Source organism: Hemiscyllium ocellatum, chromosome 48 (genome assembly GCF_020745735.1).
Source record: "Hemiscyllium ocellatum isolate sHemOce1 chromosome 48, sHemOce1.pat.X.cur, whole genome shotgun sequence".
Lineage (NCBI taxonomy): Eukaryota > Metazoa > Chordata > Chondrichthyes > Orectolobiformes > Hemiscylliidae > Hemiscyllium > Hemiscyllium ocellatum.
In genome coordinates this window covers 7,116,826-7,135,057 of record NC_083448.1, presented here as the reverse complement: position 1 = coordinate 7,135,057, position 18,232 = coordinate 7,116,826, and the positions used below count along the sequence as shown (strand labels likewise).

General features: G+C 48.5%; 1 protein-coding gene across 7 annotated transcripts in view; it reads left to right on the top strand.

Annotated features, from left to right (window-relative positions):
• The window catches only part of dmtn (dematin actin binding protein), a 63,062-nt gene that overhangs the window by 16,783 nt on the left and 28,047 nt on the right, over positions 1 to 18,232 (top strand). For 3 of the 7 annotated variants that reach the window (XM_060856616.1, XM_060856611.1, XM_060856612.1), the window contains exons 2-6: positions 1,879 to 1,958; positions 3,315 to 3,363; positions 4,438 to 4,515; positions 13,786 to 13,941; positions 15,484 to 15,528. In XM_060856616.1, the coding sequence (XP_060712599.1) occupies positions 3,355 to 3,363; positions 4,438 to 4,515; positions 13,786 to 13,941; positions 15,484 to 15,528 (288 nt within the window). In that variant the 5' untranslated portion in view covers positions 1,879 to 1,958; positions 3,315 to 3,354. Of the gene's footprint in view, positions 1 to 1,878; positions 1,959 to 3,314; positions 3,364 to 4,437; positions 4,516 to 13,785; positions 13,942 to 15,001; positions 15,207 to 15,483; positions 15,529 to 18,232 lie in introns of those variants that run through there. The other 4 variants (XM_060856613.1, XM_060856614.1, XM_060856617.1 and 1 more) reach the window with 3 other exon arrangements.

The following is an 18,232-nucleotide window of genomic DNA, read 5'->3' as shown; positions in this document are numbered from 1 at the left end:
AGGATAAGGGTGTTTAAGGGACTTCTAAACCAGCACATGAACAACAAGGAACAGAGGGATATGGACTAAGGACAGGCAGAAGGGATTAGTTCAATTTGACATCATGTTTGGCACAACATCATGGGCCCAAAGGGCGGTTCCTGTGCTGTAATGTTCTGTGTTCTATGCTTCAAATCTGGCAGTTTGACCAATCGAATTGCACCCAGAATGCCATGCCTGGCCCTTGCCTTGAAAAGAAGGAAGAGTTATGGTCGAGGCTTTAATATGTTTTGAGGGAGTTTGATCTGGTCCACAACACTGGTGAGTGACTTCCTCCTTCTGTTCTGCTTCATGAGCGGGATGGGGAACCGATTGGGAGGAAACATTGGAGGACTGTCTGACTGGATTGCCTGAACTGGCATGCTGAAAGGTGCGACATCTGGGCATTCCTCCTCGAAGGGCTACATGCAATGGTCAAACCCACGCCCGTCGATGTTCTCCTCTCGGGCAGAACCATCGGTGTCCAAGGATCAAGTCCAAGTGAAGTCACACTCACAAATCGCAAAGGGAGGAGGCCATTCAGCCCACCGAGCCTGTTCTAACTCATTGCCTGAGCTGATTACATCACCCCACTGTTCACTTTCGACATTCCTCACTGACCAGCACTCATCAGGAGCCCACTCACCGATCTGTCACCTCTCATTTCACAAACGGCGCCATGCTTAAAGGGATCTGAAAGCAGCAAGATCCAATGCACTGTATTTGTTCGTCAGATTTGATCATGACTTCTCGGGCTTGAAGCAGCTGAATGGAAAGGAACCTTGCTTTTATGTCTTCCTTATGATGACCTTAAATTTAACAAACTGGTAACTTGTTGGAGGAACAGGCAACTTAGACTTGACGGTTCTGAACAAAAGCTAAAAGGAGCACATCTCAAGTGTTTGGATTGAGGGAGGAGAGTTGGTTCGAAAAATTCCACAGAGGAGGGAGACATTTTCAGCGTTCACTGCGCTGAGACCTCAGTTAACGATTAATCTGGGAGACAGCTCCTCTGGCACATCAGTACTCTAACAGTCAGACCTACACCTCTCACAATGCATCACTCCCACACTACTGACTCAGAACAGTGCAGCACTCCCTCAGTACTGACCCTCCGACAGTGCGGCATTCCCTCAGTACTGAACGTCTGACAGTGCGGCACTCCCTCAGTACTGAACGTCTGACAGTGCGGCACTCCCTCAGTACTGAACGTCTGACAATGCAGCAGTCCCTCAGTATTGACCCTCCGACAGTGTGGCACTCCCTCAGTGCTGACCCTCTGACAGTGCGGCACTCCCTCAGCACTGATCCTCCGACAGTATGGCACTCCCTCAGTCCTGACCCTCCAACAGTGCAGTACTCCCTCAGTACTGACCCTCCGACAGTGCAGTACTCCCTCAGTACTGACTCTCCGACAGTGCCGGACTTCCTCAGTACTGACCCTCTGACAGTGCGACCCTCCCTCAGTACTGACTCTCCGACAGTGCAGCACTTCCTCAGTACTGACCCTCTGATAGCGCTGCACTCCCTCAGTACTGACCCTCCGATAGTGCGGCACTCTCTCAGTACTGACCCTCCAACAGTGCAGCACTCCCTCAGTACTGACCCTCTGACAGTGCTGCACTCCCTCATTACTGACCATCTGACAGTGTGGCACTCCCTCAGTACTGACTGTCTGACAGTGCAGCACGCCCTCAGTCCTGAACCTCTGACAGTGCCGGACTCCCTCAGTACTGACCCTCCACAAAGCACTGTTCCCTGAGCGCTGACTCTAAAAGTGGTCGTGGTAGGAAATGATTTGTGGATTGTTTGCGAGATAGAAAACACAGAGGAGTTAAAGCCTTGTTGTTTTTCACACAGCAGGAAGAACTATCAGCCTTTGCGATAAGCCACAGGAGAAGTAAACCTCTCAGAATGCACTGACATTCATCATTTTACTGGTACAGTATTTATTGGTAACCTTTCTCACTACTCTTGCTGTCTCCTTATTGCACATGCATATGATTAGCAGCCAGGCTCATGTCTTGCAATATCTCAGTTCCATTTCATGTCAAATAATAATCCCTGAAGATGGGAGAAATGGACAGAGGCCACGTGATCAAGTTAGTATGCTGGTCCACTCAGAATTAGGTTTGCAAAATCATTAGAAAATGGGAACCAACGTATCTGGAGAGATAGATTTGAAAAGCATTGTGCTGAAGCTCGATTGAACAGTGACTCTGTGGTTAACACTGTTGTCTCACAGGGATCTGGGTTCCATTCCATCCTCAGGCGACTGTCTGTGTGGACTTTGCACATTTTTCCCTGTGCCTGCGTGGGTTTCCTCCCCCAGTTCGAAAGATGTGCGGGTTTGGTGGATTGGCCATGCTAAAATGACCTGTAGTCTTCAGGGATGTGCAGATAAAGCCAAAGTGAGGGCTGGAGATTAGAGTGGTGCTGGAAAAGCACAGCAGGTCAGGAAGCATCCGAGGAGCAGGAAAATCGACGTTTCGGGCAAAAGCCCTCAATCAGAAATCTTTCGCCTGGGAAATGCAGGCTTCCAGGGAGGTGGTGGGTCTGGGTGGATTCAATGGGCTGAATGGCCTGATTTCTCACTGTAGGGGTTCTATGATTCTCTCCTATGATTGAACCTTGGTCATTCCACCCTTTGAGATGTCCGTACTGTAAAGTGGCGAGGGAGTCAGGGCAGACATAATTTCCAAGCAGAACACGAGAAATGTGACTGTGCACATTCAGAAAGGCTGGATCGTTTCCGTGTCTATATGGAATAGTCCCCGAGAAATCCAAACAGGAATTGAAAAGGAGTCTCTTCGCCCCAGAGAATCGTGAAAATATGAAACCCCTTCCCACAGGGAGTTGCTGAAGTGAACTGTATCGCTGGGGGCAATAAACGGGTTCTGGAGGGAGAGTTGGGATGGTGGATTTAACAGGAGGAAAGATGGAAGGGGGTAACATGGTGGGAGTGGGTTGAATGGCCTGTTTCTGTGCATCTGCTTCCGAAGGGCACACACTCTCACAACCTCATGAGGGCAGACACATGTTGAGAGGATCAGCAAGTCTGCATATGTCAATAGATCAGAGCCATTTGGATCACTGCTTGTGATCAGGGTGTGCAACATCCCATTTACCAGAATGTATCTGGAGATTGAAAGGCTTATATTACAAGCAAAAAGTAACAATGAAACAGTTTGCATTTCCTTGACTTTGAATAATGGTTCAAGACAAACTGACTTCAAAACGGCTTTTGGAAGAAATACCAACGGTTTCTCTTTTCATTTTCCAATCTGTTCCTGCAGACCCATCAGCAGATTGATTCGTGCGACCGTGACTGTGAACATGCAGAAGGTAGGAGTAAGCTCAGAGGTTGCATTGCGCGAAATCTCAGACGCTGACCTTCCAGCAACTGCTGCCTGTGTTTCCAATCCCCAGTCGTTGTGAGCTGTTTGGACATCAGAAAGCTTGGGTAACCCAGGCACAAGGAGACTGTGAGGTTCAAAGGAAACCTTCTCATCACTTGCACGTGACATGGTCTGGGAAACCTCCAGTAAATGCTGACATTCTCCAGGAGATGTCCAAGTAAACAATGACAGGCTCCCCATGAAATTCCAGCAGACTCCCACAAACCTTGACACATTCCCTTGAGACCGTCCTTAAATATTGACACACTTACAGCGATATACCCTGAATGGTGATTCACCACTGGGACCCCTGTAAATACTGACGCCCTCTAATCCCGAATAAACCCGCGAGGAGGGACTCCTTGTCAGTATAGATCCACTAGGAGAAAGTGAGGACTGCAGATGCTGGAGATCGGAGCTGAAAATGTGTTGCTGGAAAAGCGCAGCAGGTCAGGCAGCATCCAAGGAGCGGGAGAATCGACGTTTCAGGCATTCCTGAAGAAGGGCTCATGCCTGAAAACGTCGATTCTCCTGCTCCTTGGATGCTGCCTGACCTGCTGCGCTTTTCCAGCAACACATTTTCAGTATAGATCCACACCCAGAGGCCTCTTGTAAATATAGACCCATTCATCAAACATAAACCTTGACAAACTCCTGGGGATTCCTTTTAAATACTGACACTCCCAGGGAAAGCCTGAAAGTATGAACAGTCTCAGACCCCCTGCATTTCTCAAATTAACCATCACTGAATGACGGGCAGTGTTGGTCATCTGACTGACAATTGGTGACACGTGTCAGCAAGTCTTCAGCCTGCCCCCCTGTCTGTAACTGGCAATTTGTCCCTCTGTTCGTCTGCTGCTTCAGAGCTGTGTGAGGTCACCTGATGTGACCTTTGCCAGAGTATTTGTGCTTCCTTCCTCAAACGGGATTCAGGCGCACACCAAAGCGAAGGCTGCTCGCCAGACGTTCCCTCAACAGTTGCCCCTCACTAACAGTCTTCCTGGTTTTCTTCAAATCACAGCCATCCCAGACATCACCGGGAAGTGTCGGGTCCAACCGGCCGTTGAGTGCTCCTGGATCACCAGGTTCAACAATATGTGTGAGTGGTGAACTTTTCCAATCAACTAGACAGTCGAGCCAGCTATGGTCTCCACCTTACTGTGTACAGATGTTGGGTCAGCACTTTGTTATGTATAGATGTTGGGTCAGCACTTTGTTATGTACAGATGTTGGGTCAGCGCTTTATTGTGTTCATGTGAGATCATAAGACACAGGAACAGAGGTAAGCCAGTCAGTGTATTGAGTCTGTTCCCCCATTCAAAGAGACCATGGCTGATTTGAACATCCCCAAGTCCAATGACCCGCCTTTTCCCCCATCATCCTTTACCCCCCTTCCTGATTCAAAATCCATCTCAGCCTTGAATATATTTAATGAGGATGAGAATCCCCACAGTGTGGGAACAGGCCCTTCGGCCCAACAAGTCCACACCGACCCTCCCAAGAGTAAACCACCCCGACCTATTCCCCCAGCCTATGTTCACCCCTGACTAATGCACCTAGCTTACACATCCCTGAGCACTGTGGGAAATTGAGCCTGGCCAATCCATCCTAACCTGCACATCTTTGGACTGTGGGAGGAAACCGGAGCACCCGGAGCAAACCCACGCAGACACGGGGAGAATGTGCAAACTCCACACAGCCAGTTGCCCGAGGCTGGAATCGAACCTGGGTCCCTGTCGCTCTGAGACAGCAGTGCTAACCGCTGAGCCATCCTCAACAGCCCTCTGCATTCAAGACACTCCGCAGATTAACTCCCCTCTGAGAGAGGAGATCCCTCCTCATCTCTGTCTCAATGGGCAACCCCTTCTGCTGAAAGTGTGCCCCCAGTTCGAATTGCTTTTCCACAACAGGGGGGGGGAAAGACACCTTTCTGCATCTATCTTTTGAGTCCTCGCAGAATCTTACGTGCTTCAATGATGTTGCCTCATTGTTCCAAGTTCCGATGAGTTCAGGCCCAACCGACTCAACCTCTCCTCATCAGACAGTCCACCAGACAGTGAACCCTTCCCTGGGCTGCCTCGAATGCCAGAATATTCTTCACTCGACAACAGGCCCCCCGCACTGTTCATCCTCTTCCAGCGAGGTTGGGCTAGTGCCAAACCTCCTTAACCTTTCTGTTCCATTCCCTCGGAAGTGAAGGCCAAAATTCCTCCGGCCTTCTTTGTTATCTCCCGAACTCTGATGCTAGCTCTCTCTGCAAGTCGTGGACACAAACTCTCAAATCCCTTTGTTCTCTCTCCATTGAAATACTACTCAACTCCTTCGTTCTCCCTGCTAAAGTGTGTGGCCTCACAATTCCCACATTGTATTCCATTTGATGGGTTTTTTGCCCACTTGTCTATTCGTTGTTTGCCTTCCTGCCTATTTTTACGTCAACTGGCTATCACACATGCACATTCCCCATCCTTTTTTTATAATGTGGCACACACAACTGGACACAATCCTCCAGCTGGGGGTCCAGAACACAGAAAGTAGAACATAGGGCAGTACAGCACAGTCCAGGCCCTTCGGCCCTTGATGTTGTGTCAACCTTTTATCCTACTCTAAGATCACATTAACTTACATACCCTTCATTGTACTATCATCCACCTGTCTATCCAAGAGTCGCTTTAATGTACCTGACTCTATTACCACCACTGAGGAGAAAGTGAGGACTGCAGATGCTGGAGATCAGAGCTGAAAATGTGTTGCTGGAAATGCGCAGCAGGTCAGGCAGCATCCAAGGAGCAGGAGAATCGACGTTTCAGGCTTAAGCCCTGAAGAAGGGCTGATTTTCCGCTCTATTACCACCACTGGCAATGCATTCCACGCACCCACCACTCTCTGGAAAGAACTGACCTCTGACATCTCCCCGAAACCTTTCTCCAATCATCTTAAAAGTATGACCCCTCATGACAGCTAATTCCACTCTGAGAAAAAGTCTCCGGCTTTCCGCTCTATCTGTGCCTCTCATCATCTGGTACGCCTCTATCAAGTCACCTCTCATCCTTCTTCACTCCAATGAGAAAAGCCCAGCTCCCTCAACCTTTCTTCATAAGGCATGCCCTCTGGTCCAGGCAGCTTCCTGGTAAATCTCCTCTCGAAAGATTGCACATCTTTCCTGTAATGAAAGAACTGAACACAATACTCCAAGTGTGGTCTCACACCAGGGCTCTATAGAGCTGCAACATAACCTCACGGCTCTTAAACTCAATCCCCCTGCGAATGAGAGCCAACACACCATACTCCTTCTTAACAACCCTGTCAACTTGAATGGCCACTTTGAGGGATCAATGGACATGGACCGTAAGATCCCTCTGTTCCTCCACACTGCCAAGAATCCTGCCTTTAACCCTGTATGCTGCAGTCAAATCCAACCTTCCAAAGTGAATGACTTCACACTTTCCGAGGTTGAACTCCATCTGCCACTTCTCAGCCCAGTACTGCATCCTGCCAATGTCCCGTTGCAACCTACAACAGCCCTCCACACTACCCACCACTCCAACAACCTTCATGCCATCGGCAAATGCACTAACCCACCCTTCCATTTCCTCATCCGAGTCATTGATAAAAATTACAAAGAGCAGAGGTCTCAGAACAGATCCCTGCGGAACACCATTGGTCACCGAGCTCCAGGCTGAATATTGTCCATCTATTACCACTCTCTGTCTTGTCTGGGCCAGCCAATTCCGTATCCAGCTAAATTTTCCCGTATCCCTTGCCTCCTTCCGTTCTGAATGAGCGTACCATAGGGAACCTTATCAAACGCCTTGCTAAAATCCATTCACACCCTATCCACTGCTCTACCCTCATCAATGTGTTCTGTCACATTCCTCAAAGACTTCAACAAGACTCGTGAGGGAATGACCTGGCCCCTCACAAAGCCATGTTGACTATCTCTAATCAAGCAGTGGTCTTCCAATGAATCATAAATCTTGTCTCTCAGAATCCTCTCCAATAATTTGCCCACCACAGATGTAAGAGTAACTGGTCTGTAATTCCTAGGGTTATCCCTATTCCCTTTCTTGAACAGGGGAATAACATTTGCCACCCTCCAATCATCTGGCACTACTCCAGTGGACACTGAGGACGCAAAGATCATCGCCAAAGGTGCAGTAATCTCTTCCCTCACTTCCTGTAGTATATCCCATCTGGCCTAGTGGACTTATCAATCCTTATATTTTTCAAAATTTCCAGCACGTCCTCCTTCTCAACATCAATCTATTCGAGCACATCAGTCTGCTGCACGTTGTCCTCACAAACGGCTAGGTCCCTGTCACGAGTGAATACTGAAGCAAAATGTTCACGAAGGACCTCCCCTACTTCCTCTGACTACTGCTACAAGTTCCCTGCACTATCCCTGATCGGCCCTACCCCATCTCTGGCCATTCCTCTTGCTCCTCACCTAAGTGCAGAATGCCTTCGGGCTTTCCACAATCCTACCGACGAAAGCTATACCATGCCCCTTCTAGCTCGCCCGAGTCCATTCTTCAGTTCCTTCCTGGCTACCTTATAACCCTCTAGAGGCCTGTCTGATCCTTGCCTCTTCAACCTTAAGTAAGCTTCCTTCTTCCTCTTGACTAGATGTTCTCCATCCCTTGTTACCCAAGGTGCCTTCACCCTGCCATCCCTTCCTTGCCTTAGTGGGACAAACCTAGCAGCAACTGCTCCCAAAACCACCTCCACATTTCTGTCATACCTGTTCCCAATTTAGGCGCCCCAGTTTCTGCCTAATAGCATTGTAATTCCCTCTCCTCCAATTAAATACTTTCCCATACTGTCTATTGCTATCCCTCTCCATGACTACAGTAAAGGTCAGGGTGTCGTGATCACTATCACCGAAATGCTCTCCTATCTAGAGATCTGACACCTGGCCTGGTTCATTGCCTAGCACCAAATATGGCCTCCCCTTTCGTGGGCCTATTGACATAGTGAGTCAGGAACCCTTCCTGGACACACCTGACAAAAACTGCTCCATCCGAACCAATCGAGCGAAGGAGGTTCCAATCAATATTAGAGAAGTGAAAGTCACCCATGATAACAACCCCTGGTCTGGTTCATTGCCAAGCACCAAATCCAATATGGCCCTCCCCTTGAGTCCACCTATCGACATATTGAGTCAAGGATCCTTCCTGAACACACTTGACAAAAACTGCTCCATCCAAACTGTTTGAACTAAGTAGGTTCCAATCAATATTAGGGAAGTTAAAATCACCCATGATAACAACCCTGTTATTTCTGTACCTTTCCAAAATCTGCCTCCGGATCTGCTCCTCAGTGTCTCTGTTGCTATTCGGGGGTCTGTAGAAAACTCCCAATAAATTGGCTGCACTTTCCTGTTTCTGACTCCCACCCTCCTTGACGATCTCCCTTTCTGAGGCTGTGATACTATCCCTGATCAGCAATGCCACTCCCCCATCTTTTGTACCTCGCCCCCCCCCCCCCACTCCCATTCCCTTTGAACAATCTAAACTCTGGAACATCCAACAACCAATCCTGCCCCTGTGATATCCAAGTCTCCGTGATGACCACAACATCATAGTTCCAAGTACTGATCCAGGCTCGAAGTTCATTACCCTTCTTTAAAATAGACACATTTCAACCCATCACACTGACAGCAAATAGGGTCATAGAGTCATAGAGATGTACAGCACGGAAACAGACCCTTCGGTCCAACCTGTCCATGCCGACCAGATGTCCCAACCCAATCTAGTCCCACCTGCCAGCACCCGGCCCATATCCCTCTAAACCCTTCCTATTCATATACCCATCCAGATGCCTCTTAAATGTTGCAATTGTACCAGCCTCCACCACATCCTCTGGCAGCTCATTCCATTCCACCTTCTGTGTGAAAAAGTTGCCCCTTAGGTCTCTTTTATATCTTTTCCCTCTCACCCTAAACCTATACCCTCTAGTTCTGAACTCCCCGATCCCAGGGAAAAGACTTTGTCTATTTATCCTATCCATGTCCCTCATAATTTTGTAAACCTCCAGAAGGTCACCCCTCAGCCTCCGACGCTCCAGGGAAAACAGCCCCAGCCTGTTCAGCCTCTCCCTGTAGCTCAATTCCTCCAACCCTGGCAACATCCTTGTCAATCTTTCCTGAACCCTTTCAAGTTTCACAACATCTTTCCGATAGGAAGGAGACCAGAATTGCATGCAATATTCCAACAGTGGCCTAACCAATGTCCTGCAACATGACCTCCCAACTCCTGTACTCAATACTCTGACCAATAAAGGAAAGCATACCAAACGCCTTCTTCACTATTGGCCCTTTCAACTGTCTATCCCTCCTCACGGACTCTGCACACTGTAGCTGGCTGTACACCAGCTATCCCGTCCTCTGGTCCGGAGCACCAAATCCAATATGGCCCTCCCCTCTAGTCCACCTATCGACATACCCACCCCCTCCCTGCCAAACTAGTTTAACCCCTCCCACAGAGCTCCAGCAAACCCCCCACCCAGGATATTGGTACCCCTCCAGTTCAGGTGCATTTCATCCTTCTTGTATTGTCCCAGAAAGTATCCCAATGATCCACATAGCTGAAGCCCTCCCTCCTACACCAGCCCTGTCGCCACGTATTCAGCCTGCACTCGCTCTCTGTTCCGAGCCTCACTAGCCCGCGGCACCGTTAGCAATTCTGAGAAAACCCCTCTGCTCATCCTGTCTTCTCACCTCCAATCTAACTCCCGATCTACCCTTTACAGGTCATCTCTTTTCCGAGCTGTGTCATTGGTGCCGACGCGTACCACAACTTCTTGGGGGCTCACCCCTCCCCCTTAAGAATCCTGTCAACCCGATCCGAGATATCTGGCGCCCGGGAGGCAACAAACCATTCGGGAATCTCGTTCACAATCGCAGAATCTCCTGTCTGATCCTCTCGCCATTGAATCTCTCATCACGATCGCTCTCCTATTCTCCCCCCTTCCCTCCTGAGCGACAGAGCCAGGCGCAGTGCCAGAGACCTGGCCACTGAGGCTTACTCCTCGTAAGTCGCCCCTCCCAACAGTATCGAAGACGGTATCCTTATTATTGAGGGGGACACCCACAAGAGGTGCCTGCAATGTCTGCCTATTCCCTCTCCCTATCCTGATGCTCACCCAGCTCCCTTCAATCCTGTAGCGAGGTGTGATTGCCTCTCTCTAACTCATCTCTGTCGCCCTCTCAGACTCCTGAATGCTCTGACGTTCATCCAGCTTCTCACTGTGCATGTGACAATAAATTCAATTCAGCTCCAGCTCCAGTTCCCCATGGCGGTCTGTGAGGGGCAGCAGTTGGGTGCAAGGTCTAATAAGCATCTTGTGCCAACATCACCTCCCTGCTCTTGTATTCTATGCCCTTATTAATAAAGCCGAGGGCACTGGGTGCTTTACTAAGTGCAACCTTCACTGGCACATATACCACTCCACCCCCACCACCCCCAGCTCCCTCTGCTCCTGCACCCCCTTTCGAATTGGACCCTCTGTTTTATTACTGTCTTCTGATGCTCTCCTGACCAGAGTGTACCACCTCACACGTCCCCTGCATTGAATCTCAACTGCCAGCTCTCTGCCCACTCCGCCACCTTGGCACTGTCCGTTTGGAGATCCGCACCGCCTCCCAATTCCTCCGACTTTCGTGTCGACGGCAAACTCAGGAAAAGCAAAGCTCCTAATACTGAGCCCTGGGGAATCTCCACAAGAAACATTCCCCCAGCTTGAAAAGTATCCATTCACTGTAACTCTCCGTTTCCCATCCCTCAGACAATACATACTCCCACCGTCCTTTTTATACTCTGACCTACAACTTTCCTCACACATCTGCTGTCAAATTCTGTCTGGAAATCCAAATAAACCACATTGACACCATTGCTTCCTGAATAAACACCGACACATTAGTTTGACACCTCACCACGCATATTCTCCCTCAGCAATCCGCCTTTCTCCACGTGAAGACTGCTTTAACCCTGAGTAACTGTTTCTGGATTGTTTTCCATCACCAAAGTTCAACTAACTGGTCTGTTGTCATTATCATTAACCATCATTTCTGAGCAAAGGTCTCATATTCTCTCCGGTGGCAAAGAATTCATTCTTTTTGACAAATGGAGTTTTACGGTGACTGAGGATAGCATTGAGGCATTTCGGCTTGCAGAGAAATTGTCCGAAGGCCCGGTGGTCCACACTCTTTGTGTGAAAAACTTGCCTCACACATCTCTTGTAAACTTTCCTCCCTGCGCCTTTAAACCGTGTCCCCTCGTAACTGACCCCTCCACCCTGGGGGAAATACCTCACACTTTCCACTCTATCCATGCCATCCACAATCTTATAAACATCCATCAGCTCACCCCCTCAATCTCGTGAATTCCAGCAAAAGCAAACGCAGTCAATCCAACTTTTCATCATCGCTAAAATCCCCCATGTCAAGTCACAACCCGGTCAGGTAGGAGAAAGTGAGGACAGCAGGAATCTGAAGGAGGGCTTATGCCCGAAACGTCGATTCTCCTGCTCCGCGGATGCTGCCTGGCCTGCTGTTTTTTCCAGCACCACATTTTGCAACTCTAACATCCGGGTCAACCCTTTCTGTGCCCTCTCCAAAGCAACCACGTCCTGCTGGTAGTGTGGTGACCAGAACTGTATGCAACATTCCACGTGTGGCTAAACTAAAGTTCTGCAAAGACTCATGAGATATCCCTGTCAGGAAATGCTGGCACGAATTGTAGGTTAAATACGTTGTGGATGAGATCAAATCTTTTCAAAATACATGGAGAAGGTAGCCTAGATCCTAACTGCCTCTTATTTTAAAAGTAAATGTGAGGTGTTGCTTTCCAGATGCAATTCACTTGTCAATCAACTCAATTTATTCATAAACTCGAGTTAAAATCCCACAAGAGAAAGAATAAGGAAAATAATTGACTCAGTTGCAACTCTATAGGAAACCTTAATAGAATATTAGATTCAGGAACTTTTAGTAATTAACCGTTGCAAAACAGTAACATCCCAAAAATAGATCCTTGGCAAAAGGCAACTTTAAAGAACAGATTGTCTCACATGTTAGTCCAGCAAAGGGAAGAGCTTTCAACAAAACCTGAAAGAGGGGAAAAATAGCTTCCGTTTCTTCAAGACCTCGGCACCGACTGCCACTGAAAAATGAAGGGACTTAAAATCCGGGTCCTGTGAGGGCTTTGATTGTTCCAAAGAACAAAGAACAAAGAAATTCTACAACCCAGGAACGGGCCCTTCGGCCCTCCAAGCCTGAGCCGATCCAAATGGACTGTCTAAACTTGTCAGACAATTCCTAAGCATCTGTATCCCTCTGCTCTCCACCTATTCATGCATTTATCCAGATGCATCTAAATGAATCTCCTGTGCCTGCCTCTCCCACCTCTGCTGGCAACACATTCCAAACACCCACCACCCTCTGTGTGAAGTACTTGCCGCGTGTATCCCCCTTAAACTTTCCACCTCTCACCTTGAAAGCGTGACCTCTCGTTATTGAATCCTTCACCCTGGGAAAAAGTTTGTCTCTATCCACCCTGTCTATACCCTTCATGATGTTGTAAACCTCAATCAGGTCCCCCCGCAATCTCCTTTCTTTGAATGAAAACAAACTTAACCTACTCAACCTCTCTTCATAGCTAGCACCTTCCAACCCAGGCAACATCCTCGTAAACCCTCTCTGTACTCTCTCCAAAGCGTCCACATCCTTTTGGTAATGTGGCGCCCAGAACTGGACACTGTATTCTAAATGCGGCCGAACCAATGTCTTGTACAATTTGAACATGACTTGCCAGCTCTTCTACTCAATACCCCGTCCAATGAAGGCCAGCATACCATATGCCTCCTTGACCACTCCATCCACCTGTGCAGCAACCTTCAGGGTACAATGTTCCTGCACTCCCAGATCTCTCTGCCCATCAACTTTTCCCAAGGCTCTTCCATTCATTGCATAATTCGCTCTAGGGTTAGTCTTGCCGAAATGCATCACCTCACATTTGTATGGATTGAAAGCCGTCTGCCACTCTTCCGCCCAACTCTCCAGTCTATCTATATTCTCCTGGATTCTCTGACAGTCCCTGATGCTTTCTAACTTTAAAAAAAAACAAGGCCTCTTGATTTCATTGGCTTTCCAACTAGACAGCTCGCCACCTCAGTCTTCAAACCTGTCTTTAAAAAAAAGGACAAAATAACCTCTTAAAGTCAATGTATCACCACAAAGAGGAGGGAAATGTTGCGAAGTGCTGGTGACACACAGATTCACTTCAGTCCCAGCTCCCCCTAAGGGGCTTGACACCAGTTTGAATATAGTGCCCAAATGAAGCAAGCTGCCTTAATTCTCCTCTCTGCCCGGCAGGCCAAGATGGATAACCAGGTGTTGGCCTATAAAGATCTGGCTGCAATCCCGAAAGACAAGGCAATCCTGGAGATTGAGCGGCCAGACCTGATGATCTATGAACCGCATTACAGTTACTTCTGTGCAGAGAGACCGGAGCCGGTGGGGTCTGCTGAGGTACATTGCTTTGCTGGCAAGAAGTGGCAAGTTTTCGACAGAGCTCTGAGCTTTGGATGTGGCTGTGTTTCAGTCAGAGAGTGAGAGAGTCAAAGAGATGGACAGCCCAGAAACAGACCCTTCGGTCCAACTCGTCCATGCCAACCTAGACATCCTAACCTAATCTGGTCCCATTTGCCAGCACTTGGCCCATATCCCTCCAAACCCTTCCTATTCATATATCCATCCAAATGCCTCTTAAATGTTGCAATTGTACCAGCCTCCACCACTTCCTCTGGCTCCTCATTCCACACACGTACCACCCTCTGTGTGAAAAAGTTGCCCCTTAGGTCTCTTTTATATCTTTCCCCTCTCACCCTAAACCTATGCCCCTCTAGTTCTGGACTCCCCCACCCCAGGGAAAAGACTGTCTATTTATCCTATCCATGCCCCTCATGATTTTATAAATCTCTATAAGGTCACCCCTCAGCCTCTGACGCTCCAGGGAAAACAGCCCCAGCCTGTTCAGCCTCTCCCTGTAGCTCAAACCCTCCAACCCTGGCAACATCCTTGTCAATCTTTTCTGCACCCTTTCAAGTTTCACAACATCTTTCTGATAGGAAGGAGACTAGAATTGCACGCAATATTCCAAAAGTGGCCTCACCAATGTCCTGCACAGCCACAACATGACTTCCCGATTCCTATACTCAATGCTCTGACCAATGAAGGAAATCTCACCATTGGTGAGATATCATTGTCACGTAGAATGTTATAGGACCATCGTATCATGGAGACATCATGGCACAAACAAAGGCCATTCAGCCCATTAAACCAGTCCGTTGCAGACCAATCCAGCTCAGTCACCACCCAGGGTCCAGCTCCTAGTGGATTACCTAGCTGATTGAGAACTGCCAGATCAGAGCTTGCCGAGAAGGAAGTGATAAGGCCAGGCTGCATCCAGTGTTGCAGTTGCAGCAGGGTGAATTGCTATCAGCCCAAAACATCTGGGCCAGAAGGCGGCTCCTGTGTTGACAGGACCCCTGGGACTTCCACAGTCAGGGTCTGTGCTTCAGAACAGACACTGAAACTGCAGATGGTGGTGTGTTTTGTTTCTGAGGATGAATTTTGAGCAATTTTACGACGACAGAGACACCCTGAACGTCTTTGTCGACCACTGTGAAAACACGCAATGCATTTTGTGCGCACGTTTTCCATTGACTGATTTATTGTCGCCACACAACGAAAATAACTTTCAGATCTTTCACCCACGTGGCTGGTCTTTTGCAGTAAGTATTCAGCCAGTCAAGTAGTTGCCCATTATACAACAACCTGAGACCAATGACAAATCTCTGGTGCAGTAAATCTATCTGGATCCATTTTACGAATGATAGTCCAAATGATAGTGGACTCTTTGTGGACCTTAAGTGGTAGCTCAACTCAGAGCATAGCAATGAGCAGAAAAATTCGGGTCATGGCTTTGTGGAAGCTGTCTTTAAATGTGTTTCCATTTATTAAAATGAGACTTCAGACTATTCATTCTAATTATGTCCTTTTCTTCCACAGCGCTCGCAGTCACCACGTCCGATGTCTCCTCTCACCTACCCTGAGGTAAGGTGGAAGGATCGATCCTCATTTTATGAACTGATCTGTTACGAAGCATCCTCATTTCTTTATCTACCAAAGCAGGTTCAGGAATATCCTGGAATCTAAGGAACTCTTGCTAAGCTGCAGCCATCTTTCCCAGAATTCCTTGCTCAAGTCCCTCCAATCAGGTTTCCAGTGAGGTCACGGTATGGAAACAGCTTTCAGCAAAGCCTCAAATGACCAATGTGAACCTGTGGATGCAGTCCCCCTTGGATGCAGGTTTGCCCGCTGAGCTGTAAGGTTCATTTCCAGACGTTTTGTCACCCGAGAGAATTCCGAGAAGCGTGGCATTCCAACCGGAACTCTATCAACAAACACATCGAGTTTAGAAAACCCAAACATATACATAGAAAGCAGGAATCATCAGCAGTGCTTCGCCCAGAGGCCCACTGAAGATGTTACCTTATAGGGTGACGAAATGTCTGGAAACGAACCTTCCAGCTCAGCGACCAAACCTACATCCAGAACCTCAACATGCAAACCTTCTCAAAACTCGCTAAAACAGTCCCCCTCTCTATTTTCTATCATAGAATCCCTACAGTGCAGAAATAGGCCATTCTGCCCATCTAATCCACACTGACTCTCTAAAGAGTATCCCACCCAGACCCAACCCTCCTATCCTATCCCTGTAACTGTGCCTTTCCCATGGCTAATCCACCTAGCCTCCACAGCTCAGGATACTATGGGCAGTGTGGCATGGCCAATCCACCTAACCTGCACATCTTTGGACTGAAACAGCAGGCGCTTCCTCCAATTCACCATGAGGAAGAGCCAAGCCAGTGTCTTAGAACGTAGAACATAGAACAGGCCCTTCGGCTCACGATGTTGTGCCAAGCATTCAGCTTAATCTAAGATCAACCTAACCTACACACCACTCAATTTACGACTGTCCACGTGCTTTGTCCAGCAGTCGCTTAGATGTCCCAAATGTCTCTGACTGTATTACCACCGCTGGGCAGTGCCTTCCATGCACCCACCACTCTCTGGCATCTTCTCTCTACCTTCGTCCAGTCACCTTGAAATTATGACCCCCTCCGACGGCCATTTCTGCCCTGGGGAAGAGTCTCCACTCTATCCATGCCTCTCATCGTCTTGTACACCTCTATCAAGTCACCTCTCTCTCTCTTCCTCTCTCCAGTGTGAAAAGCCCCAGCTCACTCAACCTCCCTTCAAAGGATAAGCCCTCCAATCCAGGCAGCGTTCAGGTCAACCTCCCCTGCACCCTCTCTAAGGCATCTCCATCCTACCTAGAAAGAGGTGACCAGAAGTGAACACAATCTTCCAAGTGTGGTCTAACCAGGGTTTTCTCCAGCTGCAGCAAAACCTCACGGCTCTTAAATTTACCCTGCCATTAATGAAAACCCAAACACCGTATGCCTTCTTAACAACTCTATCAACTTGGACGGCAACTTTGAGGGATCTATATACATGGATCCCAAGATCCCACTGTTCCTCCACACTGCCAAGAATCCTGTCTTTAACCCTGTATTCAGCATTCAAATTCGACCTTCCAAAATGAATCACTTTGCCTTTATCCAGGTTGAATTCCTTCTGCCACTTCTCAGCCCAGCACTATCATTCCTGATGAAGGGCTCATGCCCGAAACGTCGAATTTCCTGCTCCTTGGATGCTGCCTGACCTGCTGCGCTTTTCCAGCAACACATTTTTCAGCCCAGCTCTGTCAATGCCTTGTTGTAGCCTTGGCTGTGGTAAAGGTTGCGATCACTGTCACCGAAATGATCTCCCACCGAGGGATCTGACAGCTGGCCGGGCTCGTTGCCCAGCACCAATTCCAAAATGGCCTCCCCTCTAGTCGGCCTATCTCCATATTGAGTCAGGAATCCTTCCTGGCAAAATTGGCTCCAGCCAGACCATCTGCACTAAGGAGGTTCCAATCAGTGTTGGGGAAGTTGAAGTCACCCATAACAACAACTCTGTTCCATCTGCATCTTTCCAAGATCTGCTATCCATTCTGCTCTCCCACTGCGATTGAGAGAGCCTGTGAAAACACCCAGTGAAGTGACTGCTCCTTCCCTGTTCCTGATTTCCACACAGACTGACTCAGTGCACACACCCTCCACAACAATCCCCTTTTATGCAGCTGTGATGCACTCTTTAATTCACAATGCTACTCCCCCTCCTCTTTGAACCCCCCCACCTCCCCTCAAGATCTAAGCCCTGGAACATGCATCAACCATTCCTGCCCCTGTGAACTCCATGTCTCACTTAAGGCCACTACATCATAGCTCCAAGTACAGATCTATGCTCAAAGTTCATCACTCTTACTCCTGACACTCCTTGCATCGTAAGAGACACACTTTTCCCCAACCCTTTGCCTTATCAACTGCATATCCTTCTTGACAGACATTCTATTTCTGCCTGTTTAACAACTACCTCCTCCTCGGGTCTGTAGCTCTGGTTCTCATCCCCCTCCCCAACTAGTTTGAACCCTCCTGAAGTGCTCTCGCAAATCTCCCGTTCAGGACATTGGTGCCCTTCCAGTTGCAACCCGTCCTTCAGGTACAGTAGGAACCCCCATGATTTATGTATCTGAAGGCCTCCCTCCTGCACCAGCCCTGCGACCACATGTTTAACTGCACTTGCTCCCTGTTCCTCACCTCACTAGCACGTGGCACCGGTCGTAATCCTGAGATTGCCACTCTGCTCA